The following is a 23705-nucleotide window of genomic DNA, read 5'->3' on the forward strand; positions in this document are numbered from 1 at the left end:
ATATTTTTGAAATAAAGAAAAGTTCATTTAGAAAAAGGAAGAACGTCTAACAAAGCCAGATTCTGGACATGGCTTGGGGCATCTTCCATCCACATGCAACTTGGATTGGTAAGAGCTAAAGTTGCTAACTCATGAGCTCTAAAATTTCTAATAAGTGAAATAGCATTAGTGATAAAGGTTCCAAAACAAGAAGTAAAACACCTTCTCTGTTTGAGATCATCCATTACCTTCATGTTATCACTTGCTAGAATCAACTTTGAGAAACAGTAGTCGTTTGCAAAATTCAATCCCAAAATGCTGCATATGCTTCCGCTTCATGTGCTTCAAGCAGATAAGGTATTTCCTTGGTTGCTAATGCCATTATGATTCCCATCTCATCCCTAATTACAACACCAACTCCTCCATTAATGTCGTGTGGGACCACTGCATCTACATTAATCTTCATTATGTTGGTTGGTGGGCATTTCCACTTTTGGTTCACTGAGATTTGGGGCTTCTCTATTGGGCGTTTTATTTTTTCTATCATCTGAGCTTTCCAAAATTCATCAAAGCACATGCAAGATTTTTGTACTTCTTCCTCGGTCGGTGCCGATTTTTCCTCAAAGACGAGGGAATTTTTCGCTCTCCACAGTTGCTGTAACAAGGTACAAAACAGACCCCTCTTTTCACTCTGAATATTTTCCATCATTTCTTTGACCCATTCTTTTACATCTGGAAATATTTCTATTCCTGTTTCTGATCTCAGGATGAATGGAGATACAAACCAGAATTTTCTAGCAAACCAACATTCCCTGGATATGTGTTCTTTAGATTCAGTATCTTCCCAGCATCTCGGACACAAAGGAGAGAAATTTATCCCCCTCTTATTCAAGTTCTTTTTTTTAAGGAGAGACTTGTGGAGAAGTCTCCAGAGGAAATTCACAGCTCTGGGTGGTGTCCTTATTCTCCAAACATCTTTCCAGGTTTGTTCTTCACTTTGTTCTCTTTTAGAAATCTCTGATTGTGATCTGGTTTGGACTCTTAGTTTATGGTAGGCTAATTTTACTCTGAATTCACCATCTCTAGCTTTTTTCCAATAGAAGCAGTCCACTTGATCAAATCTAGGAATAGGAATGTGTAGCTGGGCCTCAAAGGGTAGAAAGATCTGGTTGATTAGATATGTGTTCCACTCCTTTTCTTCTTCTAGCATTAGTTCTGCTACTCTTGCGTTTGGGTTCAATGTTGTTCGGGTCGACCATGGTTTTGATCCGTTTTGTTTAGGGAGCCAAGGGTCTTTCCAAATCTTCACTGTTTCACCATTTCCAATTCTCCAGCATCCCCCTTTTTTTTCAGCACACCCCTTGCTTGCCATATGCTTCTCCATGTGAAACTTGGGGAGAAACCCATGTCTAAGCTCAGAAAATCTTTTCTATTGTAATATCTGCTACTGAGGGTCTTGGCTGCCAGCGACTCAGGGTTCTTCATTAACCTCCACCCTTGCTTTGATAACAGGGCCATATTGAAAGCCTCCATATCTCGAAAGCCCAATCCCCCATTTTATTTTGACTGACAAAGTTTATCCCATTTTATCCAGTGTATTTTCCTTTCACCGTCTTTTGATCCCAATAGAATTTATTGGTCATTGATACAATGTGGTTGCAAAGTCCTGTTGGTAATCGAAAGCAACCCATTATATAAGTGAGTATTGATTGGATCACCGCTTTGATTAGCTCCTTTTTCCCAACTCTTAAGAGGAGTTTTTCCTTCCAACCCTTTAATTTCTTCCACACTCTATCCTGGACGAATTCACAAACTTGTTTCTTGGATCTTCCAACAAAGGTTGGGAGTCCAAGGTACTTCGAGTGTCCTTCCACAGCCTTTATCCCCATCCGCTCTTGTATAAGAATTTGTTTGTTTGTTGGCACATTTCGGCTAAAAGCCATCTCCGACTTGTTCAAGTTTATGCGTTGTCCTGAAGCAAGTTGGTAAGAAATCAGGGCTTCTTTTACTGCTTGTATCTCCCGATCCGAGGTTCTTGTAAAGAGGATGTTGTCATCATGAAAGAATAAGTGGTTGGTCTCCGATCCATTACGTGTTATCTTAATCCCTTGTATCAACCTGCTGTTTTGTGCTTTTACAAGAATTCCTGACAAAACTTCAGCGCATAGAATGAAGATGTAGGGGGATAAGGGGTCCCCCTGTCGTAATCCTCTCGAGAGCTGAAAGGTTTTGGTGGGGGGTACCATTGAGTAGGATAGAGAAGGAGGTTGAGCTCACATAGTTTCATACGGTCTGAATCCATCTTTCCGGAAATCCCATAGCCGTTAGGATAGCCCTCAAGAAGTCCCATTCCACCCTATTATATGCTTTATCCATGTCTAGCTTCATTCCTACATAGCCTTTGTTCCCTAAGGTCTTCTTCTTCTTCATGTAGTGGAAGATTTCAAAGGCTATTAATCCATTGTCCGTTATAAGTCTGTTCGGGACAAAAGCGCTTTGATTCTCCCCTATTATCTGAGGGAGGATAATCTTTAACTTATTCGCCATTGTTTCGGTAGCCAGCTTGAGGATCACATTGCAGAACAAAATTGGTCTAAAATCCCTCGTGTGTCTTGGCTTCTCCACTTTAGGAATCATGCAAATGTAGGTGTGATTTATCTCCTTTGGATCAGCTCCCTCATTTAGGATTTTTAGAACTGTTTCGGTTACTTTGTTTCCCACAAACTTCCACATTTTTTGGTATAATAGGGCTGACATTTCATCCGACCCCGGGGCTTTCGTTGGATTCATATGTTGTAACGCTTGGTATACTTCATCTTTGGTAAAATCAACATTGAGAATGTTGAACCTTTCTGCATTTATACGGCCTCTAACCACTTTCACTGTTTCTTCCACTTCAAAGGTTTCCTCGGCTGTGAACAACTTTTCAAAAAAACTCCTCATTACCCCTTCTATTTGTTCTTCATTTTCGTATTTGATTCCTGTATCATCCACTATAGCTTGCACCCAATTCTTTCTCTTTCGTTGTGAGGCTTTATGGTGGTAAAATTTGGTGTTTTTATCCCCATATTTTAGCCAGTTTGCTCTCGACCTTTGGCTCCACCATATTTCTTCCATCCTTATAAGATCATCCAGCTCTTCTTCTTCCATCTTTGTTCTTCTCAGTGTTTCTTCATCTTGAGGTAGGCTATTCAGCTGTTCTAGAGCCTTTTCGGCCTTCTTAATTCTCTTTGGAATGTCACCAAAAATCCTTTGACCCCAGCTGTCCAATCTCTCACCACAAAGCTCTATTTTTTTCTTTTGTGTTTCCTGGTCTCTCCTTCCAAGCTTCTTCCACGACTTGATCGTAATCTTTGCTGGTCAGCCACAACTCTTCGAATCTAAACCTATGTTGGCTCTTTTTCCTTCTCTTAGTTTCCCCGTACAAGTTAAGAAAGATTGGGCAGTGATCTGATTTGTACCTTGTTAGGTGTTGGATTGTCATTTTTGGAAAGGCTTCTTTCCAGTCAAGAGTTGCCATTGCTTGGTCCAAATGCTCTTGAATGTTGTTGTTTCCCGCTTACCCATTTGACCATGTAAAAGAGTGTCCTACGAAGCCGAGGTCAAGAAGTTTGCTTGTTTGGACAACTTCTTGAAATCCCTTTACCTGAGCATATGTGATTGGACTTCCCCCTAATTTTTCTTGTTGGTTCAACACTTGGTTAAAATCACCGAAGACCACCCATGGCATTGATGATGCTTGTCCAAGAGATCTCAATAGGTCCCAGCTCGCTTGCTTATTTTGGTTTTCTGGCCATCCATAAAATCTGGTTGCTCTACATTTGTGGTTGCTGCCCTTTACTTATATCTCCATGTCGATGTGGTTTTTTGACATGGAGGTTATGTTGACTTCAATCTCTCTGTTCCATAGCACTGCCAGCCCATCCCCTCTCTGTCTTCCATCTCCATTTCAGTCCATTCCAACTATATTCTGCATTCTACCCTTAAGCCTTAGCCTCATAATTTCTTCTGACTTCTTCCTTGTCTCCATGAGAAAAACAAGGTTGGGAGCTTTTTGTTTAATGAGCTTATTTAGAGCTCTAATTGTCCATGGGTTCCCAAGCCCACGGCAATTCTAGCTTAGTATTTTCATTGTTGTTGGCAGGGCTACCCAGCAGCCTCCGCCGTTTTTGATGTTGGGTCCCTTGTCTGCTTCTTTGATTGTGTTGCTTCTCCATCTATGTCCATGTCCTCTGTTTGGTTTGCCTTCTTCTTTGGGCTTTTGTTTTCCTTTCCTATCTTCGATTTGGGGCTAGTAGGGGCTTCTCTTGCTTGTCTTTTTCATCTCCTCCCTATTGTTTGTTCTTTGTTTGAATTTTGATTTGTGATTTCTTTAAGGACTGATTCTCCTACTCCAATCAGATTTTCTTGGAAATTTTTGTTTTTTTTTTCATATTTCCTTCCAATTTACAGTTCTGTTCTTTTGGACTATTGCTCTCTTTCTTTTTCCTTGTTTCTTCTTTTGCATCTTCACTTTGTGTTGTTTCTTCATCTGAAAGTTTTTGGATTTCTATCCCCTTTTTGTTAACTTCTTCCAGGTCCTTTCGTTGAGAGAAGGTTCCTGGTAGAGTTATCGCAGGGGCCTGGCTTGTCCCTTCTCTAACGTCAGTCTCTATTGAGTCCGACATTGACAGGGTGGCCAGTTTTTCCATCAGCTTAACAGTGAGTTTCTTTCTTTGATGTTCCTCTCTTTTGCCTTTGTTTGGTTCAGTTTTTCCTTCTTCTTCAGCTTTTTTCTCCACTTTGCTTCCTACTATTTCAGCTTTTAACCAGGGGCCTAAGTTCTTGGATTTTTTCTTTCCCTCAGTTTCATCTTTTTCTGCCTTGCCACAAGTGTTTTCCTCATGGCCAGTTCTGCCACAATAATAGCATATGGTTGGAGGTTTTTCGAACTTGAAACTGACCTAGGTGAGGCCGTCCTTCTTGCTTCCTACATTTGTGCCTTTCATGAAAGGTGTGTCTTTTTTCATCTTTACCGTAGCCTTTATAAACCTCTCTTGGTCCTTTCCTACTTCAAATAGCTCACACTCTTTGACCTTTCCCATGCAAGCAGTGATCTTTCTACCAAGTTTTAGCATTTTGTATAGGAGATCCCAGATTTGCATTTTTATGTCCACATGTTCAAGCTCTTGTTCCTATTTTTCTACATCCCTGTCCCATTTATTTATTATAAGCCAGATATTTCTAAAGGTTCAAGGGTTACCTCTTATAACTCTATTTCGATCTGCCTCATTCTTGAAGAAGAACTGGTAAGTTTTGGGTTTGACTTCAGTGACTCTGAATCCTTTTGGTTTCTTCCATATATTGTACATAGCTGATTGGATTCATGCCATGTTGATGTTTTTGTTTGTGACTAGTCTTCCAATAATGCTTATCAGACATTCTTTGATTCTTTCGCTTATGTCTTCTTCGCCATACACTATAAGAGATTCTTCATCCTCTGCTTTATGTTCTACAAGATCTACGTGTACTGTTTTATTCTCTATTTTGTTTGTTTCAGGACATCGCCAAGAAAAATTCATTCCACTATTAGTGCTAGTGGGACCGGAATACGATAAAACGGATGTTTGTACGCTACTCTTCTCAAACCTTAGAAGAGGTTCCTAAAAGAGAGAGAAGAGAGGATTCATTTTAGTTAAAAAGTAAAGAAAAATAAATAGATTATATAGATTCAACGAAAATTGGCTTTCGTCAGGTAAAGATTTTAATAAAAATAAATCTTTTTATTTTTTAATATATTTAACAAAATTTTAATAATAAAAACATTAACTTTTAAAAATTATAATTTTTATATTTTTTATTTTTTATTTAAAAAGATATTTTTAATATTATAAATAAATAATTTTTTATATTATCGTATCCAAAAATAATTATTAAATAAAAAAATATTTTTACTTGGTGGTCTCATATTATAATTATCATTAATAGTTTAGAAAGAAAGCGATTCCTACAAGGAAAGAACTACGCGGCGTCCGCCAGTTCTCTTTGTTCAACTATGTGAAACGGTGTAACAAATCGTTACACTCATTCGAAGAGGTACGTAGTAAAATATTTAAATATAAAATTATTTTTATTTTTTAAAATTTTTTTGAAAAAATCACTTAAAATTATAGTTATCAAATCTGGCTCGACCCGACTGGTTCGACTGGAAATTTGGTCACCCGATTATTTGGTCGGGCCGAGTCACTCGTCGAACCAATTATGCATGGAACGCAGTGGAATCCGGTTCGACTTGACGGATTTTCGTTAAAACTGGTAATCCGACCGGTTAATTCAACCCGGTTCAGGTTGTACTTTTAAAAAAAAAAAAAAACAAATGGAAACGGCGTCATTTGGTTTTCAGACCCCTCCCCTTTAGGGCTGGCAATGGATAGGATAGCGTAGGGTTTGGACCCTACCCTAACCCTACCTGCGAGTAGAAAATCTCAATAAAACTCTACCCTACCCTACCCGCGGGTTGAGAATCTCTCAACCCGTACCCTACCCGCACCCTAAATTACAAAACCCTACCCTACCCGCAGAAATATTAATTTTTTTTAAAAATAAATATAAAACTCAATCATTCTAAATTTCATACATATTAATAAAATAAAAAATAAACAACTAAATTCAAATTAAAATAAAAGACAATAAAATCTTAAATAAATTCAACATAAAATTACAAACATACATATTGTTATATTAATAAAATAAAAAACTAAATTTAAATTAAAATTAAACACAATAAAGTTCTAAACAAATCGAACATAAAATTACAAATAGCATAATTATCAAGTTCTTAATAAAATTAAAATAACATAAACAAAGATAAATGTCTTCAAACATTTCTTTTAATTCCAAGTTCTTGCAACATTATTCTTCCGTCAGTTCAGAAAATGCATCATCATCTTCATTAGCAGTTTGATAATCAGATTTTCCACCTAAAAATCAAATACAACAATTTTATTATATATAATTTTAACATAATTATAATTTCTAAACAAATTACAAAACTTGAAAACATAAATAACCTCTTTTATAATATTCTACCCACAACCAATTTTGATTGCACATAAGAGCTTCTACCGTATCTTCATGAAGACTACCACGATGAGTAGCAATTATACGACCACTTGTGCTAAAAGAAGACTCAGAAGCAACAGTAGACACAGGAATAGTGGTGCGTGACAGAAGTTAGGCCAATTAAGAGATTTTCAAATAAGAGAGCAGCGTTGCAAGTATAGCTCTTAACCAGCTAAAATTCGCCTCACCAATTTAGAAAGGGTGTCACAAAAATTTTAGAATAAAAATACTAGGAGTATGAATCCCAGGTCGTCTCCCAATGAGTTGCGAGAAAGTATGCTATTTTATTAATTAGGAATTTTTCGAGAGTTTTGAGAGTTGAATAATGAGCAATCAAATAATTGTAAATTGAAGCAATAAAAATTAACTAAGAATAATTATTGATATTCTAATTAAAAAGCCTTGACTGGGGGAATGATTAACTGGAAGTTCTATCCTTGTTGGGATCTCTTAGGTGTAGTATTAAAGAGGTGGTTATTTTCACTTAGTTAACCCTTACTAAATAAAGGAAAGTCAAGTGATTAAGCTAACCCTTATTCGCAAATCCTAGTCCTCTCCCTTAGGAAGGTCTAGCGTTAGTAAATACAGAACTAGCCAACAACGTACAGATTAATCAACACGTAAGCCTTCCAACTCAAGTGTCTCCTTTTAAACAACCCCCATGTCAAGTATGGAATCTACTCCATTGACATGAATGTAACGCTCATAAAAATATAAGAAGCCATGATGAAATTAAATAAAATAAGGATTTAAAATTAATAAAAAGGAAAAGTAATTCTCTGCACTAACAATTCATGAAAATAATCCAATTATAACTCTTAAATAAAGTAAATAAGGATATGGAAGAGTAAGGGACAGAGTAAACAAATTAGAATGATATCTTCAACGGAAGTAATGACTTCTTCAATATCTAAAAGCATAAAACTAATTAACTATAAATGTAGAGAAAACCTTAAAACTATCCTAATAAGAATGTATCTTAATGTGTGTTGATACTTTCTGAGTTTTTGCACATTCTCTGGCTTTATTATGTGTTTTTGGACCAAAAATTGGGTTAGAACGTGGCCCGAAATCGCCCCCAGCATTTTCTGTTAATTCTGCAGATCGCGCAGGTCACGCGTATGCGTCGTCCATGCATTCGCATCATTTAGCGATTTTCCTTGTCACGCGAGCGCGTCGTTCACGCGTTCGCGTCATTCGTGCAGACTCCTATCCACGCGTACGCGTCAGGCACGCGTTCACGTCGCTGCGATTTTCTCTATTCCGCGCGTTCGCGTGAGCCATGCGCACGCGTTAGTGTTCGCTGGTCATCTCCTTAGTTTCTTGTGTTTCTTCCATTTTTGCAAGCTTGCTCTCCATTCTCTAAGCCATTCCTGCCCTATAAAGCCTGAAACACTTAACACACGGATCACGGCATCGAATGGTATAAAGGAGAATTAAAATATATAAATTAAAGATCTCTAGGTAGCAAGTTTTCAACCATAGAATAATATTAGGAAGGAATTATAAAATCATGCAATTAGTATGAATAAGTGGGTGAAGACTTGGTGAAACCACTCAATTAGACACAAGATAAACCATAAAATAATGGTTTATCAAATAGCAAATATGTCTCTTGAAATTTTCTGAAGAGTTGGAAACCTAACTCCATTTATCTTCCACCAGGCTAATATATCAAAATCAGGAGTTAAAGGATGAACATCTTCCTCTACATAGTGATCAAATTCCGTCTTCACAAATGAACCTTTTTCCTTCTTCTTTTGTCTAATATACAATTGATAACCAACATCATCATCTTCATCTGCATTAACCCTAAGCTCTTGTGTAGATTCCATTGACATATTGCTTGAATTAGATGTATTCTTTTGATATTCATGAAGTAACTCATAACATGCTTGTTTGATTCTCTCAACTTTCCTTGTGCATTCATTAGGATCTTCACATACCCTAGCAAACTTATATTCAAACCCATCAAGCTTATACCTAGGATCTAGAATTGCAGCAACACCCATAATGCCATGAATTTCTTCTCAATACTTATCAAACTTTCTCTTCATCATACATGCCATGCTACTAATAACTAGGTTAGGAGAAACAACCTATTTTTCCAATCCAACATGTATCTCACATACTTTATTAAAGTAAATGTTGGCAGTTGGAACTTGAGTTCCAGAAAACAACTGAGTCACATCATAAAAAAGTTTTAATTTACCACAAATTTCTTTTGCAAGTTCCCATTCCTCATTACTTGGCACACTTTTATAATTGGGGTCTTTTTGTTTTAGTCGAGCAAAGACATCTATGTACAACCATGCAGTTTCTAACCTCACATAAGTGGAATTCCATCTAGTCATATAATCAAGAGATAATTTTTTGGTAAAGGAAACACCTGACTTACTACACCAACTCACAAAGGTTTCATGTCTTTTACTAGTTGAAGTCCAATACACCACACTATTACGAATTTTCTCCACATTTTCTTTAACTAATTGAAACCATCCTTCACAATTAAGTTTAAAATATGAGTACAGCAACGCATATGCAATAACTTACCCCCTAACAACAAATAATTTGAATCTAAACGTCCCAACAACACATCAATCATAGTATCATTTGTAGAACAATTATCCAATGTAATAGTTGATAATTTTCTATCTAAGTTCCACTCCAACAAAACTTTCATTAATGCATTAGAGAAAACTTCACTTGAATGAGGAGCAGGAACATAAGTAAAGCTGAAAATTATTATAAAAAATAATATCCTTTCGCTTTTTCTTTCAATTACAAGTTTCTGTCCTTAAAAAAATTAATATCCTTTTATAAAAATTGAAAATTTCTTTTATGACCTGACTTCATATTGAAAAATTTTGCCAAGTTCTGACCCCAACTTATTTGAGGGCCTTATTTTTTTATCATCGTAAAATTAAATTTTTTTTAGGATAATATTTAAGAATACAATTTTTCAATATATATTGCATTCACATCAACTGTAAATCTGAAGCAACAAATTTGATCAATTCAAGTATTTACATTCCAAGAAAACAAAACTAAGCTAGTTGGACACAGCAAGTATTGAATAAAACTAAATAATACAGATAATTATGGTGTAATGCTAAGGCATATATATACACATGGATATTGCATAAACTGTAATAGTAGGACCGAATAATTACATGAACTTGGTTTTTATTTTTTCTCTCTCTCTTATTTTTGGTATAGCTACTTCCCTACAGCTACCAATCACATCATCTAATCAAACTCTAGCATGAAAGACTTATGATTCACCACCAGTAAAGCCCCAATTTTCACAGATTCAAACGTAAAGTACATGCCAAGAAGAAAACAGAGCAGCAGCATAGAGAGGAGAGAAGGTCACGAATCAGCAGCATTACGAGGAGAGCACAAAGGAGGAAGAAGAGTGGCGACAATGGAGGAACGAGGAACGAAGAAGGAGAGTTGGGGAAATGGAGCACCGAGGTCTGAGGCTTTTGGCTTGGGAAGAAACTTGGAAAGAAATGGCGCTACCAGAGTACCAGCCTCCCACATAGTCTTAGGGTTTCTAATGAGTGATTTCTGAATCTTGAATTATATATATGATTTTTATTTTTGTTTAAATTTTATTTTATGGTAACTTTATAAATATACAAATGCAATATATTATCAAAGTAAGTAACTAACTTAGTGGTTACTTACTTGCTACACATGAAGGAGGTTGAGGGTTTAACTCTCACCTCCTTCACTATGCATATAAATTTTTAAAAACATGTTATATATGGGGGGTACGGATAGGGTAGGGTAGGGTACACCCTAACCCTACCCTACCCTACCCGTAGGCCTTCCCGAACCGCACTCTACCCTACCCGAACGGATTGGGCCGGGTAGGGTAGGGTATGTATTGCCAGCCCTACTCCCCTTTCAACGAAACCCTAATGCTATTCCCCCCCCCCTCACCCCATAGATTCAAATATGAGAATTGAGAAATCAATCTGATTCCAGGGGAAGTGTGGAACCCCCCAGCCTCGTCTCTCTGCTCCTTCGTCGTCGGCACTCGGCAGTCGCTCACCCTCGCCCTCACCTCGTCTCTCCATCGTGTCTCCCCTCATCTCGTCACTTCATCACCTCTCCACTCACCTCGTCACTATCGGTCTCTCTCGGTCACGGCCTCACGCCCTCACCCTGTCGCTCTATCAGTCTCTCACCTCGTCGTCGTCGCGGTCCCGTGCTCCTGCCCTGTGTTCACTTCGTCAGCGGCAGAAAGCTCACGGAAGACAGAAATCAGGCAGCATCTCTGGCTCTGCATCTGCTCCCTCGGGTCAGTCGGGTGGTGGTGGTCATCTTCTTGGTCGCAGTCTAGGAACCAGTTATCCAGGTGAGCTCCCTTCAAGTTTTTGACCCTGGTCTTTCACTGGAATTGTTGAATACTGAACCTGGTGTTGCTGTTGACTGTTGTAAATTTGTAATTGAATTTTAGAGTTGTTGAAGCTGAGCATATTTTAGTTAGTATTGTTATTGAATCTAGTGGTTATTACTATTGTATTTGATTTTTTAGAGTTGTTATTGAATCTGGTGGTTATTACTTTAGTTAGAATTATTGTTGAACTTGAATCTGGTGGCTGCTGATGTTGCATTTTGTTTTTTAGTGTTGTTGTTTGTTGCTGGTTGCTGTGTTTTAGAGTTGCTGTGTTTTTTAGAGCTGCTATTGTTTGTTGCTGGTGCTTTTTTTGAATTGCTGTTTGTTCACTTTGTTGAATCACAAAGTCAGTGAACTTTGGTGGAATGGTGGTGGTTGCTGTGTTGCTTAAAAACTGATTTAATTTAGTGCTTGTTTGGGCGCCATTATTCTGTTCAAAAAAGATCTTTTTTTCAATGAAAAAATATCTTTTTTTTATTTTTTAGCGTGTTTGGCAAATTTCTAGTAGTAAAAGTAAAAGCACTAGAAAAATAAAAAAAATATCTTTTTTGAGAAGCTGTAATTTACATCTTTTTTTAAAAGATATTTTTTATCTTAAAAAAAAAGATGTTTTTCATGTAATAAATAAACAAAAAAGTACTTTTATATTGTTATACCCAAACATAATTGATAGATAAAAAGATCTTTTTGTATGAGATATCAAAATATAAAATTACTTTTACTTCTCCATTTCTCCATAAGATCTTTTAAAAAAAGATAACTCGAAAAAAGATCTTTTCTTAGAAGCTCACCCAAACAAGCCCTTAATCTTTTGTTGCTGAAAACATTTTTGGTTTCTTTTGCTAGAATTTTAAAAATGTCTTCATCTCAAACCCCATCAGAAACGCCAGCCTCATCAGTGATTGTGTTATCTTTTACTTGTTCTTGTTGATTTAAATTGAGAGGATATTTTGTACTAGAGACTAGTTTATTATCTATTTTTTAGATTATTAGTTACGTTTAAGACTTTATATTAAATTATTAATGTTTGTAAAGACTTGCATTTTAAGTTTTAAGACATTATTTTAATTTTATTTATGTAATTTTATATTTTTTTAATTATGATTAAGTTAATCAGGTGAATCAATGACCCACCGATTGAACCAATAACCCAGTGACCCAATCATATAACCCAGTTGATTAACGGTTCGATTATGATAACTATGCTTGAAACAAATCTTTTGATAAAAGTTTAGCCAAGCAAGCCCAAAAACCTAAGAAAGTAAGAAACATGGCTTCCAATTCCACTCCCATTTCCCAGGTCACAATTCACACAGTTTGGGAATTTGGACACTAGAGCTCTGGTGACTGAGGATTTTTGTGGCTGCTGTGATCTGAAGAAGTAACAACTGCACTGATTTGATGAACATGATGCTGGCTTCGTTCCCTGTATACCCAAAGCCCTTTGCAAGCGTTAGAGCAGAATTCCGCACACAGCAATCTTCTTTTCTCAAGTTCGCACCTCATTCCTATCCTCTTGCAAGCAAAATCCTTGTTAAGAGTAATCATCTCATCTCTCTCTCTCTCTCTGCTATGTTATGCTATTTGTTTTAGCTGTTCATGTGCCTTGCATGCCCTTCTCTCTCTCTCTTGTTGATTGAGTCTTTTTCGGCTTTCACACGCTTCAGAACAAGCAAATCTTTTTATCCTTTTTCTTTGCAAAGTAGCGATTTTTATGCGAAGGCTTGTTAGAAATTCTCCACCCCATAGGATGCAATGCAGTTTTTTTATGTGGGTAGCACAAAAGTGTACGCCCAATGCAATTTCGAGGGATTTTATATTACAAAAATGTATAGGCAGCTGAAACTTAGTCATTTGAAGGAGTATTATTAATGTGGTGGATATCTTGCCTAAATTGTTGGAGTGGTTTTTGATTGGCCCCTGATAAATTTGTGAGTGTTTGCTGACATTAAATCATAGTGGGCAAACAGATGTAACTGCTGATGGATTTGTATGCATGATGTTAGGAATTGAATTGGTGATAATTACATGCAAACTTCCAATCTTTTCTTTAAGCTTGTTAGAGTGATCTGTATGCAAGGTTGTGGGATCTCTGTTTTTCACATTTGTACCCTTCCTTTTAATAAATCATTTTATCTTATATGCTTTCAACTTCTAGACAGATGGGCTTCCAGTAACACAGTGAAACATTGTTATCAAATTCTAAGCTTCTGTTTAGGTTTAATCTACATAATTCTGAGGGATTATTTGGTGGAGTCTTCTGTAATCTTTTTGTATGCCTTAAGTAATTTTTTTCCTTGTGATATCTACATGCTTGAGCACTTTGTTTCTTTTGGAGCTTTAAATGTACTTTATAGTAACTTCAATTTGTAATTATTTGGAGGCAGATTTGCCATATACTACTGGTGAGACTACTTTGCAAAAGGAATTTTCGAATTTTGGCAAGATAGCTGAAGGTAAGTGCATTTCTCAATATCCATATTGTTGTCTCTAATAATCTTTCGTAAATTAAACACTACATGGTTCTCTCCAAGTCTTCATACAAATTCTTTATTGTGGATTTTTCTTCTTATTATAACATGAATTTAATTTTAATACACTGTGATAAAATAATTTTATATGTATATCATATTAAAATATTTTTTATAATATACTTAAGCAATGTTCTTAGAACACAGGATAACAAAACTCTTTTTTTATAAGTATTTTTTTAATAATTAAAATAATTAAAATACAAATATAGAACACTTTTGGCCTGGAACATTATTATGTGCTCTCTGGGGTTTGTTGTTGAAGATTATGGGGGGAATTGGAAAGAAGAGGAAGAGAGAGAAGCAACGACCTACCATTCACCCAGACAACAAGTACGCTGAGACCCCACCAGACTTCGCTCACTTGGCTTCTCTCTACCCTTCCTTCCGTCGCTACGTCAACTATTCCACACACGGCGGCGCCGCCCGGCCTTTCCTCGACTGGACCGACTTCAACGCCACCCGCGAACTCACCCGCGTCCTCCTCCTTCACGACCACTCCCTCCACTGGCAGATCCCTGACGGCCACCTCTGCCCTACTGTCCCCAACAGGTCCAACTACATCCACTGGCTCAACGACCTTCTCTCTTCTCACATCATTCCAACCAACCTCATTTCTTCTCAGCAAGGGAAGGTTAGGGGTTTTGATATTGGCACTGGCGCCAATTGCATTTACCCGCTTCTTGGCGCTTCCCTTTTTGGTTGGACCTTTGTTGGATCAGGTATCTTGTCTTTTATCTGTTTATGCACATTATGTGTTTGATGAAATGAAAATGCATTTTGTAACGCAACTTTGTTTATATGAAGATGTGACTGATGTCGCAATTGAGTGGGCCACCAGGAATGTTAACAGTAATCCACATATTGCCGAGTCGATTGAGATTAGAAAAGTTGAAGACAACGAAAAGGCTCCGTGTCTTGAAGGGTTCCATGATGGTGGAACCAGGATAGATATTTGCCAAGAGGTAGGGCCGTCTTTGTCTTCATTACCTCTTCATTCAAATGTCCATGAGAATAAGAACTATGATGGACCCCCATACTTCTTGGAGTAGTCAGGGATGATGAGAAATTTGATTTCTGCATGTGTAATCCACCCTTCTTTGAAAGCTTGGAGGAAGCAGGACTTAATCCAAAAACTTCTTGCGGTGGCACTTCCAAGGAAATGGTTTGTCCTGGCGGTGAGAAGGCCTTCGTTGCTCGAATTATTGAAGACAGTGTTGTGCTGAAGCATCAGTTTCGGTATTACTTTTTCACATAAGAAATATCATTCTGTCGATGTTGTTTTACCTGTAATAAAATCATGCTCATTTATTTTGATGTGGTCATAGGTGGTTCACTTCAATGGTAGGCAGAAAATCAAGTCTCAAGTCCCTTGTTTCAAAACTTTGGGAGGTTGGTGTCACCATAGTGAAGACGACTGAATTTGTCCAGGGCAGAACATCCAGATGGGGGCTTGCTTGGTCTTTCTTGCCACCCATACAGAAGCCATCGATTTCTTTGCCTCAGAAGAACATGTCCTTCATGCTTGAGGTATGGTATATTCTTTTTCAGTCTGGCAACTGTATAATTATTACAGTGACAAAACTAAAGAAATTTTCCACTTGTGTTTCGTCTCTGGCAGATGTCTTCCTTTATTTGAAATAGATGCAAAGTTGTCTTCAAATGCTTATCAGTTGAGCCTATACCATATATTGTTGCATGTCTTACACATTTTGCGTTGCACCTAATTTTAGATTACATGAATCAAATTTATTTTTCAGGGTCTTCCGCGCCAACATGGTGCCATTAATGTATTGGAAGCTGTAAAATCTTACTTCTCTATGCATGGCCTGTCATGTACACTGAATACCTCTGCTTTCACAGTGGATGTAAGACTACTTCCTCTAAGTCTCAGATTTTGATTTGGTTTCCTTGTGATGGCTGTGCCTGTTAAGCATGATTGCATTTCAATAGGTTGTAGCATCCAAAGATGAATGTGATTCAGTCTTGAAGAATCATTCACCTGTTATCAATAAATCCATCAGTTTTCAACCTACAGGAGAGACTTCAAATGGACCAAGATCTTCTGATAGGTGGAGCCTTCGTATTTTGGTAAGATTGCTTGTTCACTGGCTTTAAAAATGATTTGATTGGAAGAAGTGACATTAACCTTACATTATTTGATCCGTCTAATAGGTTTTTCAGCAGATCCCTGGGACATTGTTAGTGAAGGGTTCATTGCAGGATAGAAGTAGCCCATTATCAGGTTTTTTCACTGGTCTTAGTTTCCAATTCGTATTGTTCTAAATAAATTTCTCGTTGTTTTAGTGGTATTAGTCTCTAGCCGACTCTATAAATGACTTTGGAGTTATGCGTTATTTCCCTCTCTTGCTGAAAAGCCAGTGGTCAATTGAAAGGATAAATTTTATGAATGAGTGCTTCCTCTGAATTATATAAACACGTTCAATATTATTATTTTTCCGTGCCTTCAATGGATTTATCATCTTTTATTCTTGTGCGAGTCGGCTCCTCACATGATTTGCAGTGTTGCAGCCTTTTACATTGACTCCTGCAGTTTTAACTGTTGCAGCCTTCCTATGGGTTGAGTGAATAAAAATTATTTAGCCTTGTGGTGTGCTCTTTGCAGGGATGTTTGCAGCTATATTCCAAAAACTGGAGGAAGCTTTGCGCCATGAATTTTGTACGAAATCAGCATAGGAGTTTTATTGCTTGCCTAGCTTAGTATATGGGATGGTTTTATTGGATATGATGATAAATTGTGGGATGATGGAAAAAAGTTAATGAATGCTAATTTCTATAGTTCAAGGAAACAAGCGATGGTGCTGTTTGGGTGTAAAAAGGAAATAGAGAGACAATCATTAAGGATTTTGTTTAATCATCTTTATATGTATTTTGTGCACCAAACCCAACAAGAACACTATCCACTTGGTTTACAAGGATCCTATAATTTTCAAGTTATATTATCCTATAATTTTCAATAAAACATTCACATTTTTTTTGGTGACTAAACATTCACATTTGTTAAAGCTTTAAAGTAGTAATAGACAAATTAATCCAAATACTTTAATGTCACCAAAAAAAAAAAAATCCAAATACTTTAATTGGTTTCTTTATATATGGTTAATTAATTGTCTATGGACCGTGTTTTCGACTTTTCGGTACTCAATAAATAGCACATATGAACAGATGATATAGATCCAACGAGAATTGGCTTTCGTCAGATAAAGATTTTAGTAATTTTTATATTATCCAGGAAACAAATTAGCACAATTTGAATGTCATTGAGTTGTTACAAAAAAAATTATTAAAAATAAATCTTTTTATTTTTTAATATATTTAACAAAATTTTAATAATAAAAATACTATTTTTTTAGAAATTATATTAAATTTTTTATATTATTGTATCTAAAGATAATGGTTAAATAAAAAGATATTTTTATATAAAATTATTTATATTTTTAATTTTTTTTTGAAAAAATCACTTAAAACAAATCTTTTGATAAAAGTTTAACCAAGCAAGACCAAAAACCTAAGAAAGTAAGAAAACATGGCTTCCACTTCCACTCCCAGTTCCCAGGTCACAATTCACAGAGTTTGGGAATTTGGACACTAGAGCTCTGGTGACTGAGGATTTTTGTGGCTGCTGTGGTCTGAAGAAGTAACAACTGCACTGATTTGATGAACATGATGCTGGCTTCGTTCCCTGTATACCCAAAACCCTTTGCAAGCGTTAGAGCAGAATTCCACACACAGCAATCTTCTTTTCTCAAGTTCGCACCTCATTCCTATCCTCTTGCAAGCAAAATCCTTGTTAAGAGTAATCATCTCATCTCTCTCTCTCTCTCTGCTATGTTATGCTATTTGTTTTAGCTGTTCATGTGCCTTGCATGCCCTTCTCTCTCTCTTGTTGATTGAGTCTTTTTCGGCTTTCACACGCTTCAGAACAAGCAAATCTTTTTATCCTTTTTCTTTGCAAAGTAGCGATTTTTATGCGAAGGCTTGTTAGAAATTCTCCACCCCATAGGATGCAATGCAGTTTTTTTATGGGGATGTATAGCACAAAAATGTATAGGCGGCTGAAACTTAGTCATTTGAAGGAGTATTATTAATGTGGTGGATATCTTGCCTAAATTGTTGGAGTGGTTTTTGATTGGCCCCTGATAAATTTGTGAGTGTTTGCTGACATTAAATCATAGTGGGCAAACAGATGTAACGGCTGATGGATTTGTATTCATGATGTTAGGAATTGAATTGGTGATAATTACATGCAAACTTCTAATCTTTTCTTTAAGCTTGTTAGAGTGATCTGTATGCAAGGTTGTGAGATCTCTGTCTTTCACATTTGTACCCTTCCTTTTAATAAATCATTTTATCTTATATGCTTTCAACTTCTAGACAGATGGGCTTCCAGTAACACAGTGAAACATTATGTTATCAAGTTCTAAGCTTCTGTTAGGGTTAATCTACATAATTCTGAGGGATTATTTGGTGGAGTCTTCTTTAGTCTTTTCGTATGCCTAAAGTAAATTTTTTCCTTGTGATATCTACATGCTTGAGCACTTTGTTTCTTTTGGAGCCTTAAATGTACTTTATAGTAACTTCAATTTGTACTTATTTGGAGGCAGATTTGCCATATACTACTGGTGAGACTACTTTGCAAAAGGAATTTTCGAATTTTGGCAAGATAGCTGAAGGTAAGTGCATTTCTCAAAATCCATATTGTAGGATTTGGAATTGAGCTCGGTACTTACCTCGACTCTTGTATGCACTGCAGTTAAGGTTGCTAAAGATGTAAAAACGAAAAGATCAAAAGGATATGCTTTTATTCAATACATGTGTCAAGATGACGCCATGCTTGCGCTAGAAACAATGGATCAGAAGGTTCAAAATTTTACAACGTGCCTCGTCCTAAGATTATAGACAATGGCACCAGAATGTGCTTGTCTAATTTATTTATTGTCGGTTGTCTACAGGATTTTTATGGTAGGACGATTCATGTAGAAATCGCAAAGCTTGGCTGGGATGATTATGGTGCACGGCCAAGGACCTCAGGGCCCCAAAAGAAATGGACTTTGCCAGAGCCAGAGCAAGAGGAGGTGGTAGATTGCTGGTACTGAACTAAATTTTCTGAATCAGTGAAGTTTCTGAAGATTGAAGAAGCTCAAATGTTGGAAGTTGTAGTATGCTAGGAGGATGGCTGTTGATGCAACAATTTCAGTTCATTACCGATCATCTTGGCATAAAATAAATGCTATATCTTTGAAGTTATTGAAGATCATTTGCATTAACTAAATTTTGTATAAAACCATTTAAGGAGTAGGATATGTGACATGTTACAAAATGGGTGTGCTTTTCAATAACACCTTAGCTTTTTTATGTAAGGACTAAGGAGATTATTTGAGATCAAAACAACTTATGTTAGGTTTACTCAGCCCTTTCTTTTGTATATTATGAGCCTCTTCAAACACTCTTTTATTAAGTAAAGAGGATTGTATTTTTTGTTAATTAAACAAATCTTAATTTTTTATTTATTATATTTTATATCAATGGTTCAAACTTATGGATTTAGGGTAGTATATTCTTTAGGTATAAGGCTTAAAATATAGGATTTGTTGTATTTTATATATTTTTTTTTCATTTTTAATAACAAGTTAATTTTCAATAAGTCTTGTACTCTATTTTTTTTAGAATGCTTAGCATTTGACTATGTTATGTTTGACTTATACCATGATCACTAATTCATTATTATTTCGGACATAAGTTAGTCTAGTATGGCTATAAAAAACCAGTATACCAATCATTTTTCTAATAGAAAACTCTTGCATCATTTGAGCTAACCTTTAATTGTTAGCCTTTTTCCAACCTAAGACTATTGGTCATTGATATAATTACCTAACACTGGGTATTACAACGATGATGATGGATACAATGCAACATACACACATTTATGTAAGACAAACACTAATAATTAATTAAATACAATTATATGGTATGAAATTAAATTCATAATATCCATAAAATGATCCAACTACTGACCTTAATATCACATAACATGCAAATGAAGTTTGAGAGCTTCACGGAACACTAGAGCTTTTGAGTAACTTAAACAAAATAACTAATGTTTTCATTAATATTGCATTCTCTTGATCAAATTAAGAAATGACAAAACAATTAACACTGTCTACAGTACTTTCATTGTCCATCAATAAAATCATTTAATTTGTCAATATTATACATGTGAATGTACTTGATTGAATTGGAACAGGAGCCTGTTAAGATGGAACACCTAGCACTATTTTTTTTTTAAATTGGTCCAGCCAATTCTGGTTAGTTGCAATGTTTAGTGTTTAATTAGACCCATATTAACACACATGCATCCAAGATTAGACTTAAAATAATGGGATTATTTGAACAATATGTTCAGTGCATAAGACACCATAATGCTCTGCTTATACACTTGTCCACATCACATGAAATGAAATCAAGCCAACAATTATATTAACCTTGATTAATTTAAATTAAATCCTACCCTAACATATATATATATATATATATATATATATATATATATATATATATATATATATAGCCCGTGACATGCACAAGAAGAAGAAGACGCCAGCACGTGAAAGATGGGTTTTAAACTTTTAAGCCATTATTTGTGAGATCATGAGTTTCAGTAAAATGATATGCTTAGGAGTTGCATGTGATAATATAACAGTGTTGGAAGTTGGAACCGTATTACTAGTATATCATTCAAAGAATCTTTCATGGATTAAAAGAACCACTATCTAGGCGCGTGTGGCGCGTGCAACTGACCCTTTGCCACGTGGCTTCACGGTCAACCCCACACTCTCACCCCACACTGTGTTTGTCAGGTCTAAAAAAAAGTACTCCCCAGAATCTCTTTGATCACAAAACTGAAAACTTCTCTTCCTCTCCCTTATTAAGCTTTCTAGTTCCTATTTTTTAGTTTTCTTTATAAAAAATTTTAGGTTTAATTATTTTGATCATCCTTGTAATTTTATTAAATTTATAATTAAAATTTTATATTTTTTAATTAGATTTTTATATTACTTTTAATTTTATAATTAAATTATTTTTAATATAAAAAATATTAAAATTAACTAAATATTTTTCACAAATTTAATATATTTATAATTAAAAATCTAATTAGATCTTTGATTGTATTTATTTTAAAAAAATATTCTTAACTTGCAGCCATATATTTCACATGCATTATATCTTATCCTATTTATATAATATTATTGCCCTCTTTCAGGGGTAAAATACACCTCATTGAATCAACTTATACTAAAAATTAAATACCACCTTTTATAATCATTTTAGTAGTTAGTTACCTTAACAAAACAAAAAATGTTTACTGTCTTTTGAAGGGTCTAATGTGTATTTTTCTCTATAAATATGTAAATTTATTTTCTTATCGCTATTCTGCTATATATGTATACTTTTCACGTCCACTTTAATTAGTTACTTCATGATAAGTGACTAATGATTCAAATTCAGCTTATACCTATATAAAATTAAATCCTTTTTTTTTTGCTTTGAGAATTTAATTCTGACACTTTTAATATATGTTGGGAGTGTGTAGGTCATAGCAGTAGAAAATTGTTCGGTGTGCAACATAAAATTCAGAAACTGTGAGCAAATAATGGCCAAGGGAATGGAAAGTGTAAGAAGAGAAGAACCAAGGCATCACATTCTGGACCACAATAATTCAACACTTTAAAGAAAAATAATTGCCTTGAGGGAAAAAAATAGTTAAAATGAAAAATAAAATAAAGACTACAAGCTTACAACTAGAGTTGTTTAAAGTTTAAACATTAAACATGGGTTTAGAAGGGTCCAATATTTTCCATGACACACTATACTTTCAATCAACATGGACTTGAGACGTAGCAACTCCATGCTTGATAATTTATTTTTTCATAAGAAAACATACATGTATGTTTCTGAGTATATAAATAAGACATGATCCTTGCTTGCTAGGCCACTCTACTTCTACTTACAAATCAGATTCTACCTTAACCGTTCATCCTCCTTCAATTTTCATTCTCATTATCCTCTGCATTCTTTTTTTTAACTTAAGCTCAAGAACTTCCTTTTGTCTACATACAGAGGGGAAAAAGGAAAAAACAACTTAGCACCATTTTGTGGTTCCACATTGGCTCATACACATTTGTGAGAAATGGAAACCATTCACTGGTTTTTTATGCTATGGATTAATATGATTCTACCCTTCAACCATAACAACATTGGAAATGTGGAAGGAAGATACCATCATCACACAAATAATCGTAAGATAAATTCCCCTGTTTCTTCTTCCCCTGTCTCTCCTTCCCCTGTTCCTACTAAGCCCCCTGCTTCTGATTACTCCTCCGTTCCTTCAACACCTTCCACATTTGAGGTCGTTCGGAGCAGTTGGTGATGGCTTAGCAGATGACACAGCAGCATTCAAGGCAGCATGGAAAGCTGCTTGTGCTGTTGAGTCTGGTGTTGTTCTTTTGCTCCAGAGAATTACTCTTTTAAGGTCACTTCAAGTATTCTCTCAGGTCCATGCAAACCAGGACTAGTACTCCAAGTAAGAACAACAATGCTCATAATAGTTACTGTGATTTTAATCATGCATGATTAAGATTAATGTTAACTAATAAGGTTTGAATGTGAGTAAGTGGATGGTACATTGATGGCACCAGATGGACCGGATTCATGGCCGGAATCCGATAGCCGAAATCAATGGCTTGTGTTTTATAGACTTGATCAAATGTTACTTAATGGCACAGGAACCATTGAAGGCAATGGAGATAAGTGGTGGGATCTCCCCTGCAAACCTCACAGAGTATAACCATCTTTCCATATTGCTGATCAATTCAACTATTTCGAGTTCAATTGGAAAACCCCATTAATTTCATTTTTGGATTTTCAGAGTGCAGATGGAAAAACAACTTGAGGACCATGTGGAAGTCTTGCTGTAAGTAATCCATTACTCAAGAAAATTTAGTTATTTACAATTGTTTGTTTTATAAATAGATGATGAGGTTCTTCTGAGCAGCAACTTGAAGGTGAGTGGTCTGAAAATCCAAAACAGCACTCAGTTCCACATGATTTTCAATGGCTGCCAAGGAGTACAAATAGATAGGCTGTCCATTTCTTCACCTAAACTCAGCCCCAACACTGATGGTATCCATGTTGAAAACTCTAAAGGCTGTTGGAATATACAATACCATGATAAGCAATAGTAATCATGCATATAATTAAAAACAGCAATCTTCTACTTACTATAATTATACAGCTTATTATGATAATAACATTATTAATTATTTGACTAATTTTGAGCAGGTGATGACCGCATTTCAATTGGACCCGGCACTGCAAACGTGGACATAGATGGTGTCACTTGTGGTCCTAGCCATGGGATTAGGTACATACTTACCAATTATTGGTGATTACTAAAATAAGTGCCACCTAATCTGATTCTCATTGTTTTCATTTCTTCGAAAATTTCGAATTCTTTTTTAGTTTTCTCTCTCTTAAAAATGAGTCAGTTACGAAGAGTTTCCTGTGACTCGGCTGGGCAGTTATTTATTTTTGTTGAGGACAGGCAGCATCGAATGAGGAAATTTATGATGCTGTGTTGATGTGTTCAATTTATTTTGGTGCTC

General features: G+C 35.8%; 4 protein-coding genes and 1 pseudogene across 5 annotated transcripts; 3 read left to right on the plus strand and 2 right to left on the minus strand.

Annotated features, from left to right (window-relative positions):
• Window positions 1–283: 283 nt before the first annotated feature.
• LOC112721021 (uncharacterized) lies at window positions 284–1189 on the minus strand. Its single transcript, XM_025772110.1, has one exon. It carries the CDS (start codon window positions 1187–1189, stop codon window positions 284–286), a length of 906 nt encoding a protein of 301 aa, XP_025627895.1.
• A 7486-nt stretch (window positions 1190–8675) lies between these two features.
• Window positions 8676–9092, minus strand: LOC140176034 (zinc finger BED domain-containing protein RICESLEEPER 3-like). Its single transcript, XM_072205882.1, has one exon. The coding sequence runs from the start codon at window positions 9090–9092 to the stop codon at window positions 8676–8678; it is 417 nt and encodes a 138-aa protein (XP_072061983.1).
• Window positions 9093–12771: 3679 nt separating this feature from the next.
• On the plus strand, window positions 12772–16980 carry LOC112720325 (uncharacterized; annotated as a pseudogene).
• A 522-nt stretch (window positions 16981–17502) lies between these two features.
• Window positions 17503–19527, plus strand: LOC112720326 (glycine-rich RNA-binding protein 4, mitochondrial). Its single transcript, XM_025771228.3, has 4 exons — window positions 17503–17839; window positions 18648–18716; window positions 18797–18903; window positions 18996–19527. The coding sequence occupies exons 1-4, from the start codon at window positions 17701–17703 to the stop codon at window positions 19137–19139; spliced, it is 459 nt and encodes a 152-aa protein (XP_025627013.1). The 5' UTR covers window positions 17503–17700; the 3' UTR covers window positions 19140–19527.
• Window positions 19528–22488: 2961 nt separating this feature from the next.
• On the plus strand, window positions 22489–23705 carry LOC112721022 (polygalacturonase At1g48100-like). Of its 2 annotated transcripts, XM_072208033.1 has the most exons (5): window positions 22489–22624; window positions 22827–22882; window positions 22970–23014; window positions 23096–23223; window positions 23383–23705. In XM_072208033.1, the coding sequence occupies exons 2-5, from the start codon at window positions 22842–22844 to the stop codon at window positions 23487–23489; spliced, it is 321 nt and encodes a 106-aa protein (XP_072064134.1). In that variant the 5' UTR covers window positions 22489–22624; window positions 22827–22841; the 3' UTR covers window positions 23490–23705. The 2 variants fall into 2 exon arrangements, with proteins under 2 accessions (XP_072064134.1, XP_029145956.1); XM_029290123.2 differs by lacking the exon at window positions 22489–22624 and having other exon boundaries at window positions 22636–22882.

Source organism: Arachis hypogaea, chromosome 11 (assembly GCF_003086295.3).
Source record: "Arachis hypogaea cultivar Tifrunner chromosome 11, arahy.Tifrunner.gnm2.J5K5, whole genome shotgun sequence".
Lineage (NCBI taxonomy): Eukaryota > Viridiplantae > Streptophyta > Magnoliopsida > Fabales > Fabaceae > Arachis > Arachis hypogaea.